Source organism: Magnolia sinica, chromosome 3 (genome assembly GCF_029962835.1).
Source record: "Magnolia sinica isolate HGM2019 chromosome 3, MsV1, whole genome shotgun sequence".
Classification (NCBI taxonomy): domain Eukaryota; kingdom Viridiplantae; phylum Streptophyta; class Magnoliopsida; order Magnoliales; family Magnoliaceae; genus Magnolia; species Magnolia sinica.
The window spans coordinates 88,542,540-88,569,372 of NC_080575.1; the positions used below are offsets into that span (position 1 = coordinate 88,542,540).

At 37.3% G+C, this 26,833-nt stretch overlaps 1 protein-coding gene across 3 annotated transcripts in view; it reads left to right on the top strand.

The window, feature by feature from the left end:
* Positions 1–26,833, top strand: part of LOC131240169 (uncharacterized) — a 61,398-nt gene that overhangs the window by 33,421 nt on the left and 1,144 nt on the right. For 2 of the 3 annotated variants that reach the window (XM_058238246.1, XM_058238245.1), the window contains 9 exons: positions 159–218; positions 303–430; positions 3,262–3,544; positions 3,632–3,698; positions 13,184–13,254; positions 13,414–13,503; positions 19,384–19,492; positions 25,620–25,711; positions 25,959–26,064. In XM_058238246.1, coding sequence (XP_058094229.1) covers positions 159–218; positions 303–430; positions 3,262–3,544; positions 3,632–3,698; positions 13,184–13,254; positions 13,414–13,503; positions 19,384–19,492; positions 25,620–25,711; positions 25,959–26,064 — 1,006 coding nt within the window. Of the gene's footprint in view, positions 1–158; positions 219–302; positions 431–3,261; positions 3,545–3,631; positions 3,699–13,183; positions 13,255–13,413; positions 13,504–19,383; positions 19,493–25,336; positions 25,383–25,619; positions 25,712–25,958; positions 26,065–26,833 lie in introns of those variants that run through there. The other variant, XM_058238248.1, reaches the window with a different exon arrangement.

Here is a 26,833-nt window from a genome sequence, read left to right on the forward strand (position 1 = left end):
TTAAGGTTCTGGATATTCATATTTAATATAGTCCAGCCTGTCTTTTCACGTATGATGATCTGTTATAATTTCATGGTCCCATTTCCCTTACAATGGGACTTTGGGATATTTCTGTTTGACACCTAACTGTGGGCTATTGACTGTTCCTCCCCATCTAGGTTGAAGGGATATTATTGCGTGCTATGGATGAATTGATGGCCCTTCAAGAGGAACGCAAGGTGCATCTTCGGCGGCAAATACTTCTTTGTAGAATATCACATGTTTTTGCATTGCATTTACACCATTTCTTCTGGGCTTTGCAGAAAGTGGATCCAGAGACAGCTGAAGCTTTAGATCAGTTTTTGATGAAATTGAAGTCCTTTGCAGGAGGAGATGTACCTTTCACCTTCATTCTTGATGATCCAGCTGGCAACAGCTTCATTGAGAATCCGTAAGCTTACATATTTGGGGATCATTTACACTTTGATTACCCGAACTACTATTTTCCAGTTATCAGTTGATGGTCCATTTATGGTCTATAGACTTCATTGTCACATGGCACTTGGTGCTTGTTTGATGCTCTGCCAGTTATTAGTAACAGGCTGTGTTGTTAACTATTTGGTATGAGTTTTATTCTGTTGATTTTTTTATTTTTTATTTTTATTGCTTGCCTTTTCTTTTTTTCTCTCTATTTTTCTCTGTAATAGTAGCGTTTGCACTTGTGTTCTGTTTTCTATCTCTTGAGCAGTGCATACCAGACCCTTTTTTTTTTTGTGGGGGGGGGGGGGGGGGGGGGGAGGGGGTTGAAATGTGGATGATGTAGCCAGTGATTGGTTAGATTTGGGAGTAGAAAGATGTTCCCTTGGGTGAGATTACATGGATGATGGGCAGCCCTGTTGACTAACATGCAACACATCAGTGAGAGCTTTTCTAAAACTCAACTTGGTTCACAGCAGAAATATGAATGTTTCCATGAGAGAGTTTACATGGATGATGAGCCCCTATGAACTGACAACACATCAGTGAGAGCTTTTCTGAATCTTGACATGGTTCACAGTAGCATGGAATAAAATGTTAGGATTTCTGTCTTGCCTTGTTTGCAGTTGTTTCCATTCTGCTTTCTTACATTGTTTGGAGAGGTAGCCACCTTTAGTTATTGCTAAAAAGCTGTAGTAGATCCATTCTGACATGTGAATGGAAGACTAAGAAAGTGGGGTACAACTTCTTTGTCACAGTTATCTGACTCCATCTTTCAAATGACAATGATTGAGGTTAAATTACTTGAGTATAACAACTTTCGTATCGCATTTGACAAGAATGAACATCGTAGCCTGAGGTAGAGTGTCTTGTGCATTATTTCATTTTGTTGGACTTTTACTTCAGTATGGTCATTTTCCTGAATTGCTTGGTGCCTAGAAAATAATTTTGAACAAGGGAACAAATTCTTTGAATATTTGTATCTGTTTTCTGACAATGTAGAACCCGTCTTTATGAACTTTGTCCAAAAACACGAAGTTGGTGCCTGTCTGCAGTGTTGTCAAAATCCTATGACTTAGGATTTGAGTTGAATCTTAAGCATAACGATTTGAATCCCACCTTTGAATCCCTTTTTATATTAATCTTACAAATTTATAATTTGAATCGTACAATTTATGATTCAAATTGTACTTGTTTTCTTCTATTTTAAGCTTCACTCGGCTTTCATTTTATGTTTTTAAATTGGTGGGGGCTTTAAGAATCATTTAGAAAAAAACATTTCCAAAATAAAAAGAAAAAAGAATTGTTTAGAAAAGGTAAATTATTTTATTTTGTTCCTTATAGTATAGATTAAATGATATGTATTCTCTTCAAATGTTAAATCGTAGACTTCATTTTATTTTATTTATGATTTCTTACTTATCTGGAATGTTTTTATGGATGGTTACAATCATGTTTACTTATATGTATTGTGGAATGATGGTTATAAATCAAAATATCTTTGTTTGTCGGTGTTCGGAATCAACTGCAGCTTTCCAATGCGATTCGACATTCAAGAAAGTTAACAAGAACATAAATTATTAAAGGATCCGTGTATGTTTTTTAAGGAAAAATTCTTGAAAGAAAGAAATAAAAAAAAACCTGAAAAGAAAAGGGAAAGATAAGAATCATTTAATTTTTGAGTAATACCATACAATGTTGTTGAATCGCATATGCCTATGTGCTTATGCGATCGCATATTTTTTTTTTGGGGGTGAGAATATTGGAAATCGAGGAGGTTTGGAAACCTTTTTATAGGCAAAAAGTTGTTGTTTTTTTTTTTTTTTTTTTTTTTGCAAAAAGAAAAGGAAAATTAATGTGCCAACCATTGGCCAATATGCGAACGCATATGCTATATGCGATCGCATATTTTCGCATATGCCATATATGTGATCGCATATGTGCCATGATCGCATATGCGATCTGCATATGGATATGCGCATATGTGATCGCATATGTGGTTGCACATGACAACACTGATACCATGCCATAATAGTGTTAAAGTTCTTAATTTTTAATTTTTTTTGATTTATTCTATTTTTATATTTTTAAGAAAATCATAAAAAATCTTATGATTTACGATACGATTCAACCCCTATTACGATTTGCAATACGATAATGATTTTGACAACATTGCCTGTCTGCATTGTTTGTTTCTGCCTTAGAATGGCTGACTCTTTTTGATTAACCATTGTGCTTAACCCTTGGTGCTGTCATACAGTATGCTGATTAATCAATCTCCAACCTTAATTCTACTTCCTGCTTTGCTGCCTGAAAATTCCTATTGCTGCCCGAAATTTTTGCCGTGTGGCCTCTCCAAATTGAACTCAGAAACAGAATTATGTAGCAAATTTTGGATCACCATCTTCTTTTATCAATATTTTGGATTAACATGGAATGCAGGATTCAGGGAAGTAAATGATTTTTATCTGTTATGTGATTTTCATATAATTAAACAGGCTGATTTTCTTAATTTGACAACTTTTTGAAATCCTTTATTGCCTGGATGACTGTGTAATTGTTAATTATTCCTTCAATATTTTAATGTCTTCTCCATGAAAATGTATTAATTTTTTTTCCATGCTAATTTAAGTTACCATCACATTAGTCAGTGATGAACTGTTTTTCTTTTATTTGAAGTTTGCATGATTAAGCCCAATGTTTTTGACTCATCTTCTATGCTTAAGGGTCTATCCCTTTGTTGATCCATGTTGACCTTCTTTGGGCTCGTTTGGTTTATTATTAGAACTCCTTTGATATCTGTAGGTTTGCCCCATCTATGGATCCATCATTGACCATTAGGTTTTATGACCGGACACCTGAGCAACAAGCATCTCTGGGATTCCTTGTTGATACATCATCAGGTGGGGGAGAACTTGAAACACAAATTGGTAATGAGACTGTAGGCGACAAACAGAAACATGTACACAATGGATTGAGTAGAGAACCACATGGGTCAATCAGAGCTGTTGCTGGTCATCGAGCGATTGCTCAGGGTAATAGTGAGGAAGTTGCTGCAGCCTTGTTTAAATATTCTGCACCAGAAGAAGTATGTCTGCTGTTTAGAGTTGAAATGCTGCATTGATTCTCGATTTGTCATTATAGTCTACTGTTGTTGCACATGAATATTGTACAGGTGATGACTTTCCCATCAACTTGTGGAGCTTGTGGCAGTAGATGCGAAACTCGAATGTTTGTTACCAGTATCCTTCATACTCTTTTCCTCCACTTGTGCTGTAACAATGGAGGATTTTTCTTTTCATTATTTCCAATTCTAGAGATAGATTTCCATCAGTTCGTGATCATGTTGCATATCTACCATCTCTGATTCTTGTTGATCAACTACTATTCAAATAAACAAATTTAAAAAAGGTGCTCATCTCCAATCAACAAGAGTTCCATTTACGGCTATATTGCAATCCCTCATGTGTTGTTTTGCAGTCATCATAGTTAGACACAGACTTCTGTTGCATAGAGATCCAGATTCTCCATATGCGTCACAAGATACATTTTCAGACCAATTGAATCCCACTTGCAAACAAATGTGAAAAGGGTTGAAATGACAGAATTGTCCTTCATTCATTATAGAATCTTAAGGTAAATGTTTCCCCTTGTTACATACAGATGCAATAAGGCAAAACAACCATGCAAAAAAGTGAATATTAACTCAACACTCCCACCCAAGGTAATTGGAAAATTCGAGAAGGGAACATTCTTTGGAAGCTCGCTCTCCTTGCGTGTTGGGGGTCTATTTTTGAGAGCAGAACAATAGAGCTTTCCGGAATGAGATAAGGACCGCCATCTGGGAAGCTAAGCTCACGAGAAGAACTCATGGCTACTTGGAAGGAATTTACAGGAGTGCGTGTTTCGGTGCTTGAAAGAGGCTGGTTGGAGGTTATTGAGGACTATCTCTCAATCAAGGCATCAGCAAGAATGGTTTGCCCCTCCTGAAGGTAATTGGAAACTCAACTTCCATGTCAGCTCCAAAGGAAACCTGGGACCAGCAGAACTAAGGAGAGCTATTTGAGACAATTAGGGAATGGTCCGTGGTGTTTTTGCTGGTCCCACTGGGATGGTGGAATCTAATGAAACCGAGTTCAGGTGCTTTGGAAAGGCATGAAAGAATCAGTCCGGTTGAACGCTCCCCCCTACGTTAGTGGAAGGTGATTCCACAAATGTTATCCGGTAGACTTCTTCTCTCATTTGTATCCTTGGAGGGGGTAGAAGATATTAGGGCCTGTTTGATTTTCCAAATACCTTGTAAATGGGCAATGATTATTTCCTCGAGTAATTACTGCATGGTTCCCAATGCTTGATTTGACAAGCCTACTTTTTGAACAAAAAAAAACCGAGGTGCGAAATATATATGGGGCCCACCGTGATGTATGTGGCTTATCCACACTCAAGTGGACCACACCACAGGAAAAAAGGAACTGAACACCTATCGTTAAAACTTCTTGGGGCCACTGTTTCCTTTGGCGTGGGCCACTTGAGTGTTGGATCTGCCTCATTTTTCAGCTCATGTCTCAAAATGTTCTGTTAAAAAGGATGGACGGCACAGATATGTCATACATATCACGGTGGGCTGCACAAATTTAAACTAGTCCTTTTAGACGGTTTTCAAAGCAGAAATACTCGCGTATTTTCAAACAGGGTGAAAATGTAATAATTGTTTATTTATCCGGTATTTACTGAGGATTTAGAAAATCAAACAGGTTGAAAATGAAAGGAACTATCTGAGTTTTGTTTGTTCATACTTAATTACTCATAGAGAAGAAAATGCAATTGCTAATGATCTTGCCAGGAAAGGGTCTGATTCTTTCTTTCTTTCTTCTTGTTAAAATTTATCCATCCTTCAAAAAAAATGGTCCCACGCAAGCTGAGAAGGGTGGTGTTAGTGCATCAAGAGCTTGCTGGAAAGGGTATGCCTATCATTCAATTGTGATGTAGTCATTGTCTACAATTTGATGTCTAGTGGATTGATATAAAAAACAGAATCCTCCACCGGAAACTTTCCATGACTGGAGTGGTCATCCATAATAATATGTTTCATTTGAGCATGAAAAATAAGATTAGAAATTATATAAGGATTCCCAAGATCCCTAAGAAGAAAATGAATCTAGGTGAAATTAGCCACTGTGCCAGTCCGTAGTATGACATTCCACTTAAGCATTGGAATAGCCGTCACTGGAGTGGACAATTGTTTGTTGTTCATTACTGCTATTGTGGACGAATGCAAACAAATGCTAGGAAGATTATTCAAATGGTGACTTATGTAGTAAACATCTTGTGATTATCCTTGGGAGCATTATTTTAAGGTCAACAGGGTTAAATGGATGTTATCTCCAGTTTCAGTTTAGTTCCTAGGGAGGCTAACTCAGCATCCAATGGGTAAGCCAAGGAAGGTGTTGGAAGGCAATCTCTGTATATTGGTGAGACCTATCTATTGCCTTGGATAGTGTTCCCTATTTTCTTTCTTAATAAAATTATCTTTGCTTTCAGAAAAAGAAAAGGGAAGGAGAAATGATTACCCAGGAAAGAAGTTGCGCAGGGAGGTGGCCCATATTGTAGGACACTTGCTTTGCATGCAAGAGGTATGGGGATAAATACCCCACACCTCCACTTTTTTTTTTTTTTTTTGTATAATTATATAATTACAAGTAATCATGGGCTTTGGTAATGAATCAAGAAGATCCAAAATATGAAAAAGAAAAAAGAGTAAGTTTTATGTTAAATCAAAGAGATGGAAAAACTTGAGCAAACTCCTAATTGGGATGAGGAAACATGAGAATTGCATGTTCATAATGGTAATGCAAGTTGGGATCATCACAGGAAGAGGGGGATGAAGATATCCGCTGCGAAGACTCAATAGCATTTACTTCAGTAATCGGTCCATTCGGTGGTCACGTGTACTAAACATGTTTTTAAGGCCACCAAGGGGCTCAATTTGCAGTTTTTAGGGTTTTATGTCGCTTTAAAAGTCTTTTTTTATGAGGTTCACATTTTCAAGATAGGAGCATATTAGGTTTTAACTTTATGGAGTCAACTTCTTTTCTTTTCTTTCTTTTTTTTTTTTTTTTAAATTTTATTATTATTATTATTATTTTATGTGGGATCCACGTGTATAAAAGTCATTTTGAAGCTTAGTTGATCTCACTTTATGGAGTCAGAAGTCATTTTGAAGCTTATATGGGATCCACATTTTAAAAGTCATTTTGAAGCTTATGTGGGATCCACGTGTATAAAAGTCACTTTATGGAGTCACTCTCACTTTGAGTTGCACTTCAGTTCTGTCATGTTCCTGTTTCCTAGCTTTTATACTTGATAACGTTTTGAAACAGATGCTTCTATACACTCCCACTTAATTCTGTTGCTGTGTTTCCTATTCCATTCAGGCTTCCTGCAACCAGTGTATAAAATATCGGCGATATTATCAAAATATCGCCGATAATATCGGTTTCGCCGGCTATGCGACACCGAAACCCCGTTTTTTCGATTCTCTCCCCAAAATCGCTGATAATCTCGCCGGATAATCGGTATTTTTCAAAATATCGGCGATATTTCACTGTTCCCACCAACCACGGGTGGGAACTGTAGCCAACAACCCCCTTTGTCGATAAAAGGGGTAGTTGTTAGCGAAAAAATGTAAAAAAAAATCGAAAAATTACCTGTTTTTTCGCCTGGATCTGGAGGAAGACGCAAATTCAAAGCCTTGAGTGCAGATCGGCAACATCTGGTAAGATTCAACCCAAAATTTTCCTTTTTTCCATCGAAAAATCCTTCAACTTCTCGAATCTGCTTGCGGGGCGAGATCTTGATGGGTATTTTTTTTTTCTTATTTGAGACGAGGGAGAGGGATTTTTGGTTGAAATTTTGGAGAAATCGGTGAGAAGGAGATGAAAATTTGAAATTTGAGAGGGATTTTCGGAATTTGGGGATCGGGCGGGCATAAATGGGGATCGGGCAAGTGTAAATGGGATCGTGTACGTGGTTCCGTACGTTGTTAATGTACCGAGCACATTCTTCTGGGGCCCACTGAGAATGTATCTGGTCAATCCATGTGGTCCATCCGTTTTTCCATCTTATTTTAGGGGTTGAGACCAAAATTTAAGCATACCCAAAGATCAAGTGGACCATACCATTGGAAACAGTTGGAATAATGATTTCCACCGTTAAAACCTTTCTAGGGCCCATGGTGATGTTTATTTCTCATCCAACCTGTTCATAAGATCACATAGACATGGATGAATGGAAAACACAAATATCAACTTGATCCAAAACTTTTGTGGCCCTCAAGAAATTTTTAACGGTAGATTTTAATTCATACTGTTGACTACGGTGTGGTCCAATTGAGGTTTGGATATATTTCGTTTTTAGGCTCAAGGCCTAAAATTATCTTGTACAATGGATGGACGGAGTGGATAAAATACATAAATCACGGTGGACCCCACAGTTGAAACCTTCCTGGTTCACGTAACTGCTCAAGTGAGCTGTACTAAAGGAAAAATGTGGTTTGGGAAATTCCAACCGTTGAAGATGCCATCCGTACCGTTAATAACGTCATTACTATTGAGATGAACTGAAAATAAAAATATTGGCATGAATCAAAACTTCTGTGGCTTCACAAATATTTCAACCATGGACGTTTAATTATCACTTTTTAGGCTCAATTGAGCTTTAATTACGGTTTGTTTTTGGCATCATGTCATAAAATGAACTCACAAAACTGATGAACGGAGGATGTTTCACAAACATCACAGCGGGCCCCACCTGAGCTTGCAGCGCAGGAAGGAAATCTCAATCCTGCGCTGCATGGGGTGGAAAGGTTTCAAGGGTGGAAATCATTATTTCCACTGTTTCCTGTGGTATGGTCCACTTGAGACTTGTATAAGCTTCAATTTTGGGCTCAACGCCTAAAATGATATGAAAAAACGGATGGAAGGTGTGGATAAACCACATAAATTCACAGTGGGCCCAACTTAGAGCGTATTGAGTAACTCAGTAGGTAATCCGATTTCTGGATTGGCTACTGACAAAAGTCGTAGCCAAAGACACCCAGAACCATAGCTTAACTCGCAGACTGAGTGCAGATACCTCGTTTCAACGCATGACATCGATCCCCAATGGGGTGGCTAACCCAAATGGCTACTGATGTGACGTCACCGAGCTATGTGGACCCAACCATGATGCATGTATTGTATCCATACCATCTATTAATTTAGAGAGATATTTTTATGTCATGAGAAAAAGAATGAGATAGATCTAAAGTTCAAGTGGACCCCACCATAGAAAACAGTGGGGACAGTGATGTCCAGCGTTCAAAACTTTTTAGGGGCCATTGAAGTTTTGGATCAAGCTGATATATGTTCGAGCGCCATTCGAAAAAGAAAGCCGGACGCGCCGCGGCTGATGCTCTCACACGCAGCTTGTCATCTATGGACATAAGTTCAGATCAGGGGAGCTCCACCTCTGTCCCGCCTTATGCTCATGGGGGATATCACGGGTATGGCCATGGCAGCTCTGACATTCAGTCACGCTCTTCTACCCATGCGTACAGGCAGCCAGAAGATAGTTCTTCGAGTTATGACCCTTTGACAGGAGGATATTCGAGGTACCCGTATGACTGACAACAATACTATCAAGGAGTCGGTGTTGGACTTGATCTGTTTCCTCAGTACTCTGCTCAGGAAATGCCGTCGATGTATGTCACGCAATTCCCACGTCTAGGCGTACTCGTACAGTTTGAGGAGGATGACTATCAGAGGTACATAAGAGAGTTCCTCAATTGGTACGAGCAGAGGATGACCTGGGAACAGTACTGCCAATATGTTGGGCAGCAGTACTACTCTCAACTGCCACGGGATCCGGATAATGATTATGAGCCACCTTGTCACTCTATGTGGGGATGAAACATAGCCAGAAATGTGTATTTTTTTCAATTCATTTACTTTTTCATGTCTTAATTGTTGTAAGCTTGCATTTGTATTATATAAACTAATTTTGGTTACTATTTGAGTGATTTGTTACGACAACGCATACTTTTTGGCCCCCATTAAATGGAAACTTCAATTTAATGCATTTTTTTTGCAAAATTTTCGTTCTTGAATATGTAAATATGTGTATTTAGGCATGCCCTGAAGTTTCACTGAAAAATTCCACCATTTTCCCCATATTTCCCCCTTTTTCCCTGCATTTCCGGTTATCGGCGATATTATTGGCGATAACGATATTATATCTTTATCTTCGGCCAGCGAAACTTGTAGCGATACCGACAACTCGAACACTGCCTGCAACTATATTCTGAAGCAATTTTTATGGAGGAATAGTCTTGTGGCCAGTAATTTTAGTGTTAAGAAGTTCTAACACCTACCGTTTTAGGTGTTCATAGAGAATCGATTGTATAAAAGGATATGAAATAGGAAGTTTGATTTAGATTTGAGGAAGAATCCTTATTGGGTGTCTTTAGTTTTTGTTTTTATTTTTTATGACGACAGGGTGTTCCCGGCCCTTTTAAAAGCAGTTTTTAAGATTTTTGAATTTAGGTGTCATGCTATTTTCTAGTTGTTTAATTTTGGAAAGATAAGAAATCTCTTTCTATAAAATAGGGCAAAGGAGTTTTCCGCTAGGGTTCTTTTTTTTTTTCCTTTTTTTTTTTATAATTATAATTTTTATTTTTTTAACACACGCACGCACACCCCCACACACTCACACCTTTGTGGGATTTCACCACCTATGGATACTCGAACCCTTGTCCACCGGGGTTCTGTTGAGATTTATGCACAAGGAGTATTTTAGGGCCACATCTGATATTTTGGGGGATTTCTGTGCTTTCCCTTTTGGGGGATATTTAGTGGCTGAGATATAGGGTCTGATGTTACTTTGTTTTGGGTCTTTTCACATGCGCGCACACACACACACAAGTGAATAGTTAAAAGAGCGCTCTTTACCAAAATTTTCTCTTGTAGAGGGTTTAAATCCTAGAAAAATTATTCCCTGCAATAGATCACTGAATTGACACAGGAAATTCCCTTACAAAATTGTCTTCAATCGCAACTGCATCCTTGTTCCACATAATGATAATTCTGCCAGCTGAACCCTGCCAGGAGATCAGAAAAGCATATTTTTGCCATGCTCCATCTCTCAGATCATCCTTTCATTCACATTCTCCTACTCTGATTCTTGAATTGAATCAATATCCAGACTTGTTCTCTTCAGGAGATCCTTAACAACCTGGCCTATTGGGTTCCGGAGTCTCATTTCAGGAGACAGTCTTCATCTTTCACCCATTGTTCTCCCTGTCCATGTCATTGCTATTTATAACCTTTGGAACATATCTTGCATTGAAATCTAGTTTCATCAAGGATAATAAATGTTACATGTTTGTTAAATTAGGTTGAATCTTGCTTTTGGATTTTTAAACTCAAATTTCATATTTTCTTGATTGTACAACTGTAGCATTTGTCTAAAAAAAAAATTGCACCATTTGGTCATATTGTGCAATTTGAGTTGTGTCATATGATTTGGAAAATGTAGAATTTGGGTTTGTTTAAAGGGTTTTTATATTGCGCTCTTAAAAGCATAAGCATGTATCATGAAAAACAAGGTTGGAGAACTCTTCGACTCAAATTTTCTTTCCCTTCGTTTGACTGATCTTGATCAAAATTGAGTGAAAAAATTCCAAATCTTTCCCTATAAAAAAGGAATTTACCTAGTTTGGCCAAGTGTTTATATGCCTCGACATGCGAATCCAAGGAAACTCATCCTAGTCATGCTAACACAAGCCAGCCAACCTTGTTGAATTGTGTTTCTATGAGTTTGCGCATTTAAATGATTCTCGTAAGTAACCTAATAAGTGGCGTTTTAAACTTCTAAAATCTTAGGTGATTTTCGAGGTTCAGGCCTTTTGCATTTTGACTATAACAGTAATTTTCAAGTCTTGGTTTGTGAAGTGAGGTCGACAAAGGGTTCAAGAGCAAGAAAAATCGGGTAATGATTAACAATTTGAAGTTTCCACCTAGTAGTGATTGCATTAGGTCTTTAGGTGGTCCCCAGCTGGGGTTGAAGAGTCGGTTGTCTCAGGTGGTCAGCAGGTCTTCAAACTTTTCATGAACTATCATGAGAATTCTTGTTTAAACAGGATTCCTAAAGCCAATCCAAAAAGATAGAACAAGGCTATCATGATGACGGTAATGATCAACAATATCAAACTTCTGCAACTTTGTCAATGATCAATGCTGCGGTGACACTTTGGCGCTGACAAGAAACCAGCGATGTGTTGTATTGGGGTTTGTAGAAATAATGTTTGGGTTTCTTGGAATTGGAAAAGGCCCCAAATATTTAGCTTCTCTATGGAATAATTTTAGATTTTGAGATTTTTAATAGCATCCGTTGGTTGTGATGGAGGGAAAAGAATAAGGTTCTTGGGGTTAGTTCTCAAATCTTCTAGGGAAGGAAAAAGGAAGAGGAAAAGCGAGTAACTCTTAATCTATTTTTTCTTTTAACATGCCCTCATTTTGTGAATTTTATGAACGCATTATATTCTTATATGTCAACTATGTAAATACCATGACTCGACTAACTTGTCGAGTCAACTCGCTCGAGTCAAGATTTTGCAGTAGGCTGGTTGAATCCAAGTCTTGTGTTTTCCAACCTTGGGAAATATGGCCAAAAAAAAAAAAAAAAGAAGGAAAAGAACACAAAAGAATATAGCTAATGGTCCATGGTTGCCAGCAAATATGCTACATGATCAGTTCAAAATGAATGAATTACCCATGTGCTGCAGTACCTCAGTTTGAAGTGCAAAAGTCATAAACTTGTTGATGCAGGACAATTAACCACTTGCTCTAAAATCTCGAACTGTTAGAGCTTAATCCCTTTATCTCATAGCCCAAGCCCCACATTGCATGAGTTAGGACCTCTGCCGAACCCCTCACGTGGGCCCCAAATCACATGGGTATCGCTTCACATGAGCCACCCGCTTCACACAGGCCACCCACCTCGAGTGTGTCCCTGCATTCCACAGGCCACCCCACTCGAGTCCAATGTGAAAATGCCCCTACATTAATCACCCCTGGTGATGAGTCTCGAACACGAGACCTCTCGCTCTGATACCAATTTGATGCAGGACAATTAACCACTTGCTCTAAAATCTCGAACTGTTAGAGCATGGCGAATTAATCCCTTTATCTCATAGCCTAGGCCTCACATCACATGTGTTAGGACCTTTGCTGAACCCCCCCTCGTGGCCTCCAAATCACATTGGTACCGCCTCACACGAGCCACTTGCATCACATGGGTGGGGCCTGCCTCACACGAGCCACCCGCCTCACACGGGCCACCCACCCTGAGTGTGTCCCCGCATCCCACGGGCTACCCCACTCGAGCCCGGTGTGAAAATGCCCTTGCATTACCTGTTCTTGGGTGATACAGGCCAGCAGGATTGTGGATTTTTTCCTTGTCCGTGCAGTCATGCCATTTGATTGAATCATACATTGTGTATCTCCAGTATGATTTGGTTACAATTGTACCCAAATGTGATTCATTTTTGGCAATAGTGATATTTTCTTGAACCTGTGTATCATTTGTCTTACCATTAAAAAATGAATATAATTTGTTCTTACCCTAAAAAATGCATATAATTTGTTTTTACTCGTACTTGTTGTTTTTGTGCGCCTTAAGCTATCTGCAGACATTCCATATTTTCAAGAAGTAATTGTGATGGCATCTTCATGTGATGCTTGTGGCTATCGTAGCTCTGAGGTTTGTAGTAACTGTGAATTTCATTTGAGTTTGAAATCCCTATTCTCAATTCTGGAGGGTTTTTTTTTTGCAGTTCATTTAGTTGGATTGTCGGTTTTTATCATCATAAGAATTGTTCTTTAATCTTTTTAATTGTTGTCTTGTCTTTTTCATGAGCAGTTGAAGCCAGGTGGGCAAATTCCTACGAAAGGAAAGAGGATCACAATCCGTGTGCAGAACATGGATGACCTTAGCCGGGATGTGATAAAGGTCTTTTTCTTTTTCTATCCTGAAGGTTCCCCCCCAATTTTTTGGAGCATTAACAGAAACAATTTTATTGCAAAAGGCTAAAAAGCCAAAAAAAATAAAATAAAATTACAAACCAAACCACAACCTAACAAGACGTTAAGTTCGAGCCGGCAACATCAAAAGAAAAAGAAACCCCAATCCCCAACATCCATCCTAGCTTTCGAGATAGGTTGATCCTCTCTTTTGTGCAATATCTCTGATAAATAAATCGAGTTAACCTTTTTTATATGTGAAAAAGGAAGAAGCTAATCCCCTACAGTGATTTTATTTTATTTTATTTCATGTGAACCCCAATTTGTTTATTGACCTTTCAACATGTAGGAAATGAATTCCTTGCTTTTTTCTTTCTTTCGTGTGTGTGTGTGTAACCACCGGGGTTATAGTCAACACATTGACTTCATGCATTGGTCAAATAAACTTGGATCAGTTCAATTCCAACTTGGTTCAGTGGAATGACCAGATAATTATTGTCAACCTCCACCCAGTCCCATTGACTTGCAAAACATGCATTGTCCATTTAAGAATCAGGTAATTCATGGTACACGACCATTTATAGATGGTCTTAAATAATCTGTTAGGTTAGAATGGGCTGTCTTTACCTGTGATGAATAATGGGATTAAGAATGCGAGCGACACATTTATTGGCCAACATTCCGTACCTGGTTGAGCTAAACCACTAGTTCTGGGCTATGTCAGACCTTTCACAGAAAATAGTGTACAGACAAAGTCTGAGCTCTCCCCAAGTGGAAATTATTTATGAGATTTAATTCAAAATGTAGTATGGAGAGAGGGTTGTGGGTTTTCCATTTTCTTGATGTTTGTCTAGGATGGTGAAAGTTTATTAGTTAGGGGTCGTTTGGATGCTTGTAAATGGGGCTAACTGAAAATGATTTACAGTCTGTTTTTGATGCTGAAAAATGATTTACAGGCTGTAAATCATTTACAGCTTTCAGCCCTATTTGATTTCCCAACAAGAAGCTGTGATTTCATTTACAAGCTTTCCATTTACAACCCAATGGCTATAATTTTAAAGATTGGCTCTCCATTTATAGGACTTAAACAATTTAGAGGCTATCCAAACAGAGACCATCATTTACCCGTAAATCATTTACAGCTTACAGCCAAACAAGACATACTGTAAATGATTTACACCTGTAAATCATTTACCACTTAAACCATTAACAGGCATCCAAACAACCACTTCATGTAGGATTGGGGAAATTCAAGATTGGAGAAATTCATGGGTTTCTTGCTTATCTTTTTATAGGTTTTAGTCGTCTTTAAACCCATTCTGATAGCAAAAGCAAAGCAGAATAATAGTGTTTAGGCTTCTCCTGAAGACTGGTTGTTGATAGCTGGTCAACTGTACTAGTGTTTAGGGCTTTCTGTTTTGTCTTTCTTGTTCTTGTTGGATGATTGTTTTGTCAGTTCTTTGGTATGGGGCTGGGCTGGTGTCGAGTTGTATAGCTTCTCAGGTTTCTTTTGTTTTCTTAGTTTGTAGCTGTTGATGTTTTTTCTGTTGCTTTTCCTTTGTGTTTCTGCAGCCATTTTGGCCTTTTAGTAATATTCGATCTTCAAAAAAAAAAAAAAGCAAAGCGGAATGAGAACCATTGTTTTTCTGCAGCTTTTTTGGCCTTTCAATAATATTCGATCTTCAAAAAAAAAGAAAAAAAAAAAAGAGAGCAAAGCAGAATAAGAACTTATCATGCTTTCATATGATAGGGTATTCAGTGCTTGAAGGGATAAAGCACAGAGTCTTCGAAAAGATATAGATTACCCACGTTCCAGCTTTTTAAAGCATAAAAAAGGCGAAGTAAGAAATTTTTTGGAGCAAGGTGGATTTGTATGAGTCAGGATCCTTGCTACTTTGTGGATTGCAAGTGCGTGAAGTGAATACATGGGAGTCTTGTGTTAGAAATTTGAAGACGGTTGGTGTTAAAACTCATGTTACTGCATGGTGGAAAATGGAAAAAAGATCATGGTTCACGGTATAGTTTTCAGTCTAGAAACACAGTGTTCTTACTGTTGTATTTGTTGAGAAATCTGCAGTAGGGAATACAGTGGGGTAATTTCCTACATGCTTTATTTTCACAGAAAACCTTTTAGTTGAAGTAAGAAAGCATTTTTCTTTCTGTTTAGTCCTTTAGTACATGTTTTCTGCATTTTGGTTCAAAAAATGCGAACTTATGGGAGAGTTGTTAGTGTGTCTTTCCAAAGTAATGCCACTCAGTTAAATATTAAATTTATTTATTTATTATTCTATTTTCTCTAGTTGGACCCTCAAAATAGGCTAGGCATGAGAATAATGGAATTTGGTCTCTCGATTTTTAAAGAAAATTTTAAGGGATGAGGAGATACAAGATTTAGCCTCTCTTGGGTTGTAATAGCAATATAACTCTTGGTCATATTGAGCATAATAGATGGATGTGGAAATTTGACTCCTGTAGAAAGTTTTCAATGAAATCTTTGTACTCAGTGATGTGACGGAAACATGCTCGATGCCCTCAGCTAACACATGGAAGTACCTGGGTCACTTATTGCGTTCATTGGTCAGTAACAAAGTTGTAACCATTGAAAATCTTCTTAGGCATAATATGATGGTTACGAATGGATGTATTATGTGCCTTAAGGATATGGAATCAGTTGACCATCTCTTCATGCACTCTGAATTTGCTTGGGGGATGTGGATAAAGGTTATTACCCTTTTTACATGGACTGGTTTTGCCTATGTCTATTGCGCATAAGGGTAAAAGGAAGAGAATCCTTTGGCATATTTCTTGTTTGGAGGTGGTCTGGCCCTTATGGAAGGAGTTCAAGAATAGGACCTTTAATAATAGGTCAGAACTCATTGATGCGGTTTTCCAAAGGTTCAAGAGCAGGGACATTCATTGGGCCTTGGGGCTTCATCATTTTGCGGGATGTGAAAGACAGGATATTATGGGTGAGTAGGGTGGTTTCATGTAATTTTGCGATTTGGGCATATTAGGTTGAACTCTCTTCATTCTTTTTTGGCTGTCTCCTTGTTGCTTGCTTGTATTCTAGTTTTCTTTCAATGAATTGCATTACCATTCAAAAAATAAAGTTTGCTTCTTTCTTGCATGGTTTAATGTCATAATTCATTCATGGGGTAGATGGGGTGAATTATTGGGAAAGCATGAAGGGATGGTGGATTGAAAAGAAAGGGTATCAATTATCATCATCACCTTCGAAAGACTTATTTATCAATCCCACAACTGACTTACAAGGTTAAGGTTTGTGGATGGCAGAGGAAAGAGAGATTAGATGTGGTTGGCTTGTTGGGATCTGCTGGTAGGATGCATATGCGGTTAGCGATGCATGTGCCAATGTTTTGAGTTGCACATGAAAATGTCAAGCAAGAAACATCATGGGGATGCAAATGCGGTTTGCGATGCATGTGCATATGTTTGGAGTTGCACATGAAAAGTTCAAGCAAGAAACATCATGGGGATCTGATGGTAGAGGACGATACCCGTGTAATTTGCATTGAGAATGTACTATTTTGCATAAAGAGAGGATCGGATGACCCAAGGCACCAGATGTTGTGGTAGTGAGAAGATAGAATATAAGGTCAAGAATGATTAGTGATGGAGAAAGGAAGAGGAAAAAGAAAAATGGAAGTGCAGTGGCAAGACCTATGATTGAATATGATGGGTTTCCGTCAGTTCACCCTGTGGATGTTAGATTTTGTCGTTCTCAGAAGTAGCTTTCATACCCCCACCTGCCATTCCTCAAGATACTGCAAAGTGCGAGCAAGTTAATTGAGGAATACATTAAATGATGATGGGATCCATTAAAAATTACCATTTAGGTATTACACAAAAAAAAAAAAAAAAACACATCACCCTTTACACTTAGGTACCTTGCCTATACATGTACTTACTGGGGTTTCTTTCATTAACATGGGTAAATGACTTAATGTGCATAATATCTACACTTACCATGAGTTAAACCATAACTTGTTTGGCCTTGATTCGAAAATTCAGGATGATTCAACTCTCAGGGTGGCCACCCTGTAAACTTATACCTAAAACCTCTAAATTTACGTGATAGCCCAACTAAGTCTTGGAATATTGTGATTTTTTGAGTAAGTTTGTCATCAATATGAGGCACATCAGATCAGTGTTTCAAATAGCGCCCGTAGTGTATGCTACATAGCGTACGCTACGTAACGTAGCGTGGCCGTAGCGCTACGTAGCGTCCCAAATAGCATAAATCCCCTGTAGCGTAGGCTATAGCTACGTAGCACGTAGCGCCCGTAGCGTAAGCTACAATGTATTTTTTTACTATTTTATTTTTTACTATTATTTTTTTCACGTTTTCTTTGTTTCTAATGTTGAGGAATGTGACACTTGTATTATACTTGATACTTTTAACCTATGGGATTTTTATTTCTTTTCATAATTGTGACTTGTGGTTTCAATTAGACATTATTAATTAAAGTGGTTTGCTTAGAAAGTTGTTGATGTGATAATTATTTGATTTGGCTTATGTATGTGGATTGGCTTTTGATAAATGATAACTAATAACTTTTTTGAACATGCTTATAATTGATAAAATGAATCATCTTTTAGGCAATTTTATATTTTTTTCCTTTTTTTTTTTCACTATTTATTATATTTGTCCTATTTTTAAATTAAAAAATAGAAGTATCTTGTAGCTTACGCTACATGCTACATATTTACGCTACACGCTATAGAGGGTTGAGCGCTACGCATCACGCTACCACTATTTAAAACACTGCATTAGATGAATGGATTGGCTGACACATAAACACCACAGTAGTCCCTGCACAAAACTAAAGGTGGATGTTCCTTCCCAACTGTTTCATGTGGTGTTGCCTACCTGAGTTTTGGATGATCATGATTTTTGTGTTCGATGTTTAGACCGGGGCAGCATACCTGATAGATGGGATGGATCTCATGAAAGTTCCACCCATGTGGATTTATGTATGTGAAAGTAACTGCAGTGGGTACGTAGCTGACTAAGCACGGTTGGGAGAGCTGGCTTTGGTGAGAGAGGAAGTCAGCACAGTCGAGGTTTTTTGCTTTTTTTTGGGAAATATAAACTGTTGAGTGGCATTTGCAGGTGAAATCTTAACCACACGTTCGACAGCACACACATTTTTGAATTCTTAAAATACTCATAACTTTATTTAAAATGTCTTTGGATGTCCCTTAAATATACCAAGTTATCTGCCGTTGGAAACTAATTGTGGGATAAAAAATGTCCCCAACTACTCTCGCATTATAATGTCAAATACTGCATGTGAAATGCCTATGAATTTTTTATTTTTATTTTTTTTTGAAAGGTGAAATACCCCTATGAATGGATGAAAGACAATGAAAAACAGATCATTTTCTATCATACCCTTACCATTTGCTTCTCTACATCTTATGCTGTTTGAGCTGGTACTTTTTTTTATTTTTTAAAGTTACTGAAGAAAATCTGAACATAATTTGTTTACACTAATGACATTAGTATATGGTATAATGCATTGATTATGGTAGGAGTGGTTGGCTGGTGTTGGATGTCCTCTGGGTGGTTAGTGTTGTCAATTTATTTTTTGGCAAGTTGCTTCTTCTAAAAGGCCAGGTCTAAAATTGGTTGAATACAGAAACAGCGTTGATAATAATTTTGTACAGAAGAAAAGGAAAACGCTTGATGACCTATGGTCTGACTGAAGTTATGGCCCTTGATTAGTCCCACTTAATTGGGATAAGGTTATGATAATGATGAAGAAGAATTATAACTGTTTGTCTTGTATCCTTTTTGCCTTCACATTCATTGCCTGATTTGTATTCATGGTATGTTTTTTCCCAGTCAGATACTGCAAGTGTGAAAGTTCCAGAGCTTGATTTGGAGCTTACAAGTGGCACATTAGGTGGTGTTGTTACAACTGTGGAAGGTTTGATCACTAAAATAAGTGAAAGTAAGTTAATTTTCTCTCCCTCGGTTCTTTCATTCTTCTTTTCATGTTTCTTTTAAGCTTCATGGTTGTACTTTCTAGTGGCACGACTTACAAAGGTTTCATTTGGCATCAGCTCACATGGTTTCTTGCCAAAACTAGCTATTTGCATGAGTAGATTTTTCAATAGAATATGATTATTTCAGTATTTTTATGTGGATTGGAATCTCTTGCTAAGATTGATGACATGTTAACCCACCACGTGTTTGCACATGGCCAATCCAACTGCCCCAAATGTGTCTTGAGGAGAGGAAATGGTCGGTTCATGCATCGCCTCTTGCTCTCCCTGTTTAATCCCCTCTCCCTCGGTCTTTATCTCGCTGTCTCTCCTCTCCTTAGTGTGTACAACACTTCGGACCACGTTAAGCGCACTCCACTTCGGGTTGCACCACACGCCTCCCTCCGACTGTGCAATGCATGTTCCACTTTGCCCCTGGATTGCATACACGCTTCCTCCTAGTGAATGGCATACTTCTGTTCCTTTCTAGTGGACCACGTTCTTTCACTCCTTGGGCTGTGTATTGTGACTCTTTATTAGGTCGCAGCGTTTGTGCCCTTTGAGCTGTTCATTGCCCTTTCGACTCTGATTGCTTCTGCCACACCCAATTTGGTAAGTCGACTTTTGGGCCGGACTGACAGTGATTGTACTGCCTGTGTCAATTGGTGTAAGTGATGCCCATTTGGATCCTTTGGACCATTGATGATGATTGCGCATGAATAAAATTAAAGTGTGTTGGATGTGTTTTCTGATTGACCACTCTCACTTGATTTAGTAACTGGTAATGACATCCAAATCAGTTGTGGTTGATTCTTGAAAGGAGAGATATTTGATGGGTACAATTTTGATGATTGGCATGGGTCTATTAGGATTTTAGTGGATGAAGAAAATGTGTTATACACACTAAAAACGGTTAGAAAAATTGTGAAATGTATTGTGTTTTGAAAATAAAAAATTATAGCGATGCATTCGATCTCTGCCGATTTTTTTTTGTTCAAATCAAATATATCCTGAACTACAATGAGGCAATGAAGACCTCTAAAGACTTAGTTCATCATGTAGAACATGAAGTTGAGCCAAAGGTTGTTCAGTTTGGAATCTGTGTGGTTTTTGATATCGAATGTCGAAAGTGGAACCGATAATTAACCTAATCAACCCTATCGTTCACCCTTGAAATTGACTATATCCACCCAGATATCAATCCATGAAACCTCCATAATCGTTACAGCTCCATGATATCTATATTGAACCTATGCAGTCAAGATGATAAAAAAAGAGCCAGAGGACGGTGATTGTTCCTGTTTTTTGTGTGGAAAATAGGGCCATTGGGCTAGGACTTGGCTTGAATGTAAAACGGTAAAATTTCCTCCACCAATTAGTTGTATTTGTACAGAAGTGTTGAACTGATCTAAACTTTAATGAAGGGATTGTAGGTTTAGGTGCAACCAGTGTTTTAAATATCAACGATATTGGCCGATATATCCCACGATATATCTTGTATCCCACCTTTGTGATACGAAACTCGCAAGGAGTGTGATATATCTCACATGTTCGATCCGGTGAGCATTTTAGATTTTCGATCCTTTTTATTTTTTTTTGTAAATCATGTTAAATTAGTGTCAAATTGTTACAAATCCATGGTTTTTTCATGAAAAAACATGGATTGGGAGCTTCAATTTCGAGATTTGGAGGTGATGAGCCGAGTTGCGAAAAATTGAAAAAAAATCAAAATTTCCCACTTTCTAGCAAATTGGTTGCAATCATTCATTGTGTCCAAATATAAAATCAAACATGTATGTAACCTAATCTAGTGATTCTTCTTTTGCTTTTGAATGTATTGCTTGTGTTTCCACATGTCTTCTTATACTTATAAATTATATGAATAAACTTTGAATATACTTGTATTAATTCAATTAGACAACGCATAGATTAGGACCCCATACGAAGAAAACCTATTATATGCACTTATTTTTTGTAATGTTTTGATTTATAAGTGTATGTTGATGTCTTTTTAACAATCACCGAAGTTTCATTGAAAAAATCGACCAATTTCCCCATGTTTCCAACAACAGCGATACATTACGCGATACAATCGATATATCTCATGCGATAACCGATATGTATCTGTATCCCAAAGGTGCGATACGTAACGCGATACCGATATTTTGAACACTGGGTGCAACAAGGCAAGTGACAAAGGACTGTCAATTTTTGTACTATCCCACTCGAAAATCACAAGCTAAATATGGGAAAAAATGTGTCGGAGGATGCAATCAACATTGGTACTTATCGTCTCGAGTCGATCATAGAACATTCTCTACTATTTATGGACATCTTTTTACTCCCGAGATGAGAAGAAATCTAATATTTGTCACGTGTTTAGTTATAGAGATTTTTTTATTTTTTATTTTTTTTTAAAAAAAAATAAAAAAATTTTAAATGTAAGATTTTGTAAATATACGGTTTCACTGAGGAAAAACAATGTAATACTTAGATGAATTTGTTAAGTGGCATAATAGATTGAGATATATAGGAGAGGATTGAATAATGAGGTTAGTATGAGATATAGATTATTGGGAACAATGATAAGAGTAGATTTGCCATTCTATGAATATTATTTGTCTGGAAAAGCAACTAGAAAACCTTTCCATAAAGTCAGTAGAGCTAAATAACTTCTACAGATTATACATAGTGATATGTGGACCTCTGAACGTGCAAGCTTGAAATGGTTGTCAATATTTTATAACTATTATTGATGACAATTCATGATTAGAAACAACATATCTAATTTTTCCAAAATCAGAAACACTTGACTGTTTCAAAAGTAAAGACTGGAAGGAGAGAATCAGTTGGATAAAAGAATCAAAGTGTTCAGGACAGATAGGAGTGGAGAGTACACAATTCCACATAAGAGATTTTCAAATTATATTGTGAAAATGCTGGCATTGGTCGATAGTATGCTATGCCTTACACTCAGCAAAATGTTGTAGTTAAAAGGAGATGTATGATGGCTCACACAAATCTGGCGACTACCTTTTGGAGATGCACTACTTATAATTGCTTATCTATTAAATAGAGTTACCTTCAAAATTAATTCTCGTAACCCTTTTGAATTATGGACTGATTGGAGAGATTGTCATTGGGTCATTTAATAGGTTTCATTTGGTCACATTTTAATTTCTACTCAGAACAGAAGCAACTTAGATAAAGAATAATTGAGTGCATATTTCGATAAAAGAATAATTGAGTGCTTATTTATTTGGTATCCTGTCCATTTGAAAGGATGTGTTAGTATATGGGGACCATGGTTGATGGATTGAAATTGAATCCCGAGATGTGACATATGTTAGATAGATATCTTGGCAGAGAAAAGCTCAAGATAGAAACAGAACTTTATGAGATGTCGGATCTAGTTCAAGTGGGAGCAACAGTCTAAACAATGATAATCTAAGAACTCCTATGATTTATGAAGATAGTGGAAGTGCGTTGACTAGTGTTTTTGAGCTACGACAAAGTTTGCGAGGTAGAATCCCTAAAAGGCATTTGATAGAAGCTAAGTTGTGCTCCTGTATCGCAGTAGAAGATGAACTCGATTTGTATGAAGGAGTACTGGAATATCCAAATTCTGAAGATTGGATTCTTGCAATGAATGAAGAAATTGATTCGATAAAGAAAAATCATATTTAGAAGCTAGTTGATCTTACAAGCGGAATGTGTTGATTATGAAGAGACTTTTTACTTGTGGCCATATTTACATCAATTCGCATGATTTTGGCCGTCGAGGCTTACCTTGACTTAGAATTATATCAAATGGATGTAAGAACCACTTTCCTGAATGGAGATTTATAGGAAGACATTTATATGGAACAAGTTGTGAGATATGTTGAAGAGAATTAGGTAAGCATGGTCGGTAACCTCTAGAAGTCTATCTACCGGTTGAAACAATCATTAAGATAGTGGTACATGAGATTCCATGAAGCCATTACTTTTTTCTCTTTCCAGATTTTCCATGTGTGAAGAAGGACATTGTGTACATATGAACAATTTGGGAGGCACTTCCTGATATAATCTTTATATGTCAATGATGTTTTATTAGCACGTAATGATATGAGAATGCTACTCTTGACCAAAGAATGACCATCATTGAATTTTGAAATGAAGGTTCTTGATGAGGCAAACCTTATACTAGCCTTAGTGTCCACTTCGTTTTTCTCATGGGCTTACTAAAGAGACTGCATAAAGGAATCACTGGGACCCACTTAACATATAATGCCAAGTTTCACACAAAATTAATAATAGAACTATGAAATGAACAAGTCACTAATGACTTAATTCTAATCATCACAAGAAGGTAACAAGTGATTGAGATCCAATAATCTAGGCCAGATTGTCTTTCCAAGGCCCATATAACCAATGATTTAAATATCGGTATCGATACACATATCGCATCCTAGGGATACGGAAACATGTTGGTATCGCATGGGAAATATTGCGTGTATTGGGGAATGTATCGCTGCTTGAGGGAAACATAGGGAAATGATGGAATTTTTCAATATAGGTTGAAAGAGAAATGATTATGCACTTAGAATTCAAAAAATCAGAAAAAGCAAGTTTGTACAGTATATACCCAGTGATTTAAATATCGGTATTGATGTACGTATTGCATCCTTGGGATATGGAAACATATCGGTATTGCTTGTATCAGGGAATGTATCGCTGCTTGGGGGAACATTGGGAAATGATGGAATTTTTCAATAGAACTTTCAGGATACGATGAAAGGGAAATGATTATAAACTTTGAAATAAAAAAATCACAAAAAAAAAGTATGCACAACAAGTTTCCTTTGTATATGATCCTAAACCATGCATTTTCTGATGCAGTTATATCCAAAATGAGTTCATATAATCTATAAATCATACAAGTATAAAAACAGATTCTGTCAAATGAATTTAAGAGAACAGATTTTTGTGGAGGTTTTTTTTTTTTTTTTTTTGAATTTCTGGTAGGGGAATGTATTGGAATACATATCGCAATGTATTGACAATATGGAGAAATTTTTCTATGGGTTTTTAGCAAAATATCTCAATGTAGCGATATGTCGTGATATATCAGCAAGACATTGCAATATTGTGTGTCTGCATATATCCAACATCTTATGTATAATCATCTTTTGATGGTTTTTCTGGCATCACCCTCCGATGATTTTAAGAAATTAATTTTGAAGGAACCTCGGTAGTGGCACAGAGCTGGCTGGTTTGGGCAGTATCCTCAAAGATAGTGAAGGAAATCAATATATATTTTTTTCTCTGGTCTGGGCAGGAAGGCGAATGTCTTGCAAAATCCAAAGTGCTTTGTGAAGGCATTCTCATGTGTTTCTTTTTGTACACAATACTAGACAATGCATGTTTCAATATTGAGATCTCGGGTTCAGCCCCAGCTTACCTATAGAAAAAGTGTTTCTTTTGTAATGGTCCTTGTTAGTGGAAGGTGGATTTTTACAAGATTTTCAGTTTCTCCAGAGAAACCATGGAAACAAGGCGCGTCTCCCTTCTGCTCAGTGAGATTAGAGATCTCAATGTGAAGTTAAAGCACTACGTTCTCCTCGGTTCACAGGAAGTTAGTTCATTGGGAATAGCTCTTGCTAGGGTGGGTGAGAGATGCTCAAGGATTCATGCAGGATTCTATCACCCAATTGTAATTTCCCCTATTCTTTAATAAGATGTTTGGTTGTCCATAAAAATGAAGAAAATCTCATAACTTAGTTAAATGGTATGCTACTCAATATATCTATTTCTTCATTTTGTTCCAGTCGGAAGATTTTCATGGTTTGATTAATTTTCAGAAGATTGGGTTGGCAAAAGAACAGGCACATTATGATATTAGGTTAGCTATTATCAACACACAGTGGTTATTTCAATGGTATTTTGAGCATATAATGATTTGTCCTGCATTTGTCTTGCGTTTGTTGACCTTTGACGTGTTGTGCCACTGGATTTCGGTGGTGCCTATTATTGTCACAGTATGCATCAATCATTCATTTCTTAGTTTCTCCTTTTGCAGTAAGTCATGATCTTTTTATGATTGTCTTACAGATCTTGAGAGAGTACATGGTTTTACTTTCGGCGATAGTCTTGATGATTGGAAAAGTAACAAATGGCAAGATTTCAAATCAAGGCTAATAAAGGTAATTACATTTCAGTTCTGTTCTCCCAGCAGAAATGAAACAACTACTGCAATTCAAAATATCCTTGCTTAAAACCTAATGTATTGGCTGATAATTAATGCATTTTTGAATCAGATGGAACGTTTAATTGTTAAATTCCTGAAGTTCCTAAATTTCCTTTTTGCTAGAAATGTTATACACATGGTTTTAGTTTAAAAGCATGCACTGGTTTCTCTTTTCATTAATGCCTTTCACCTGCATTCTGTAGCTTCTGAAAGTGGAGGATCCATGGACTTTGATTATCGATGATGCCTTGGCAAATTCTTTTGTTGCCCCAAATACTGATGCCATTGAAGATGACCAACAGCTCATCTGTAAGTTTATTGTTGTCAGTGAGGAAAGCCAGAAAGCATGTTTCCTACTCTTTGTATGACTTTAGCTGCTTGGTTTCTTACACATGAAATACTTCCCATAGTTTATCAGGTGTGAAACAGGTCTAGGCTACTTTTCAACAAATAGAGAACCTATGATATAGGGATCTCTAACACATATTTTCATTTTATTATATTTCTGAATATTTGCTGGTTTTTTCTTGAAGCAATATCTAAATTTCACCCTTTTAGATACTTTCGCAAACCCATTGCCAATACTTAGTAGCAGTAAAAAACTTGTATCCATTTTTCATGATATTATGCATGGATCAGATATATCACGGCCTGATGCAAATGAGCACGAAATGTCAATAAATGAATTGTCTCATTATTCGTTATTTCTGGATCAGATATACAACAAGAAACAACCACTAGCGTTCGGTGCAGCACCCAAGTTGGCAATTTTCTATTTTTCTCATTTCACAGATAGAGATTACAAAATGGAACCGAATGTGTTGGCATAACATGGCAGATAACTTAGAAAGTAACTTATTCATTGGTCACATTTGCGTAGATAATGGATGACATGTTAAATTATTTGAGACCTGCAGGCCACCTTACGTTTCTGTTTTATTGGCTGTGTAACATATCACTGTTCAGCCTTTGTTTTCTAAGATAAATGGTGGAAGTTTAAGAAGAATAGGAGAAAGGCCAATGGTTTCAAGACGTCTGCTCCAGTGGTACCGGTACCACCTTAAGCTTATGGTGATAC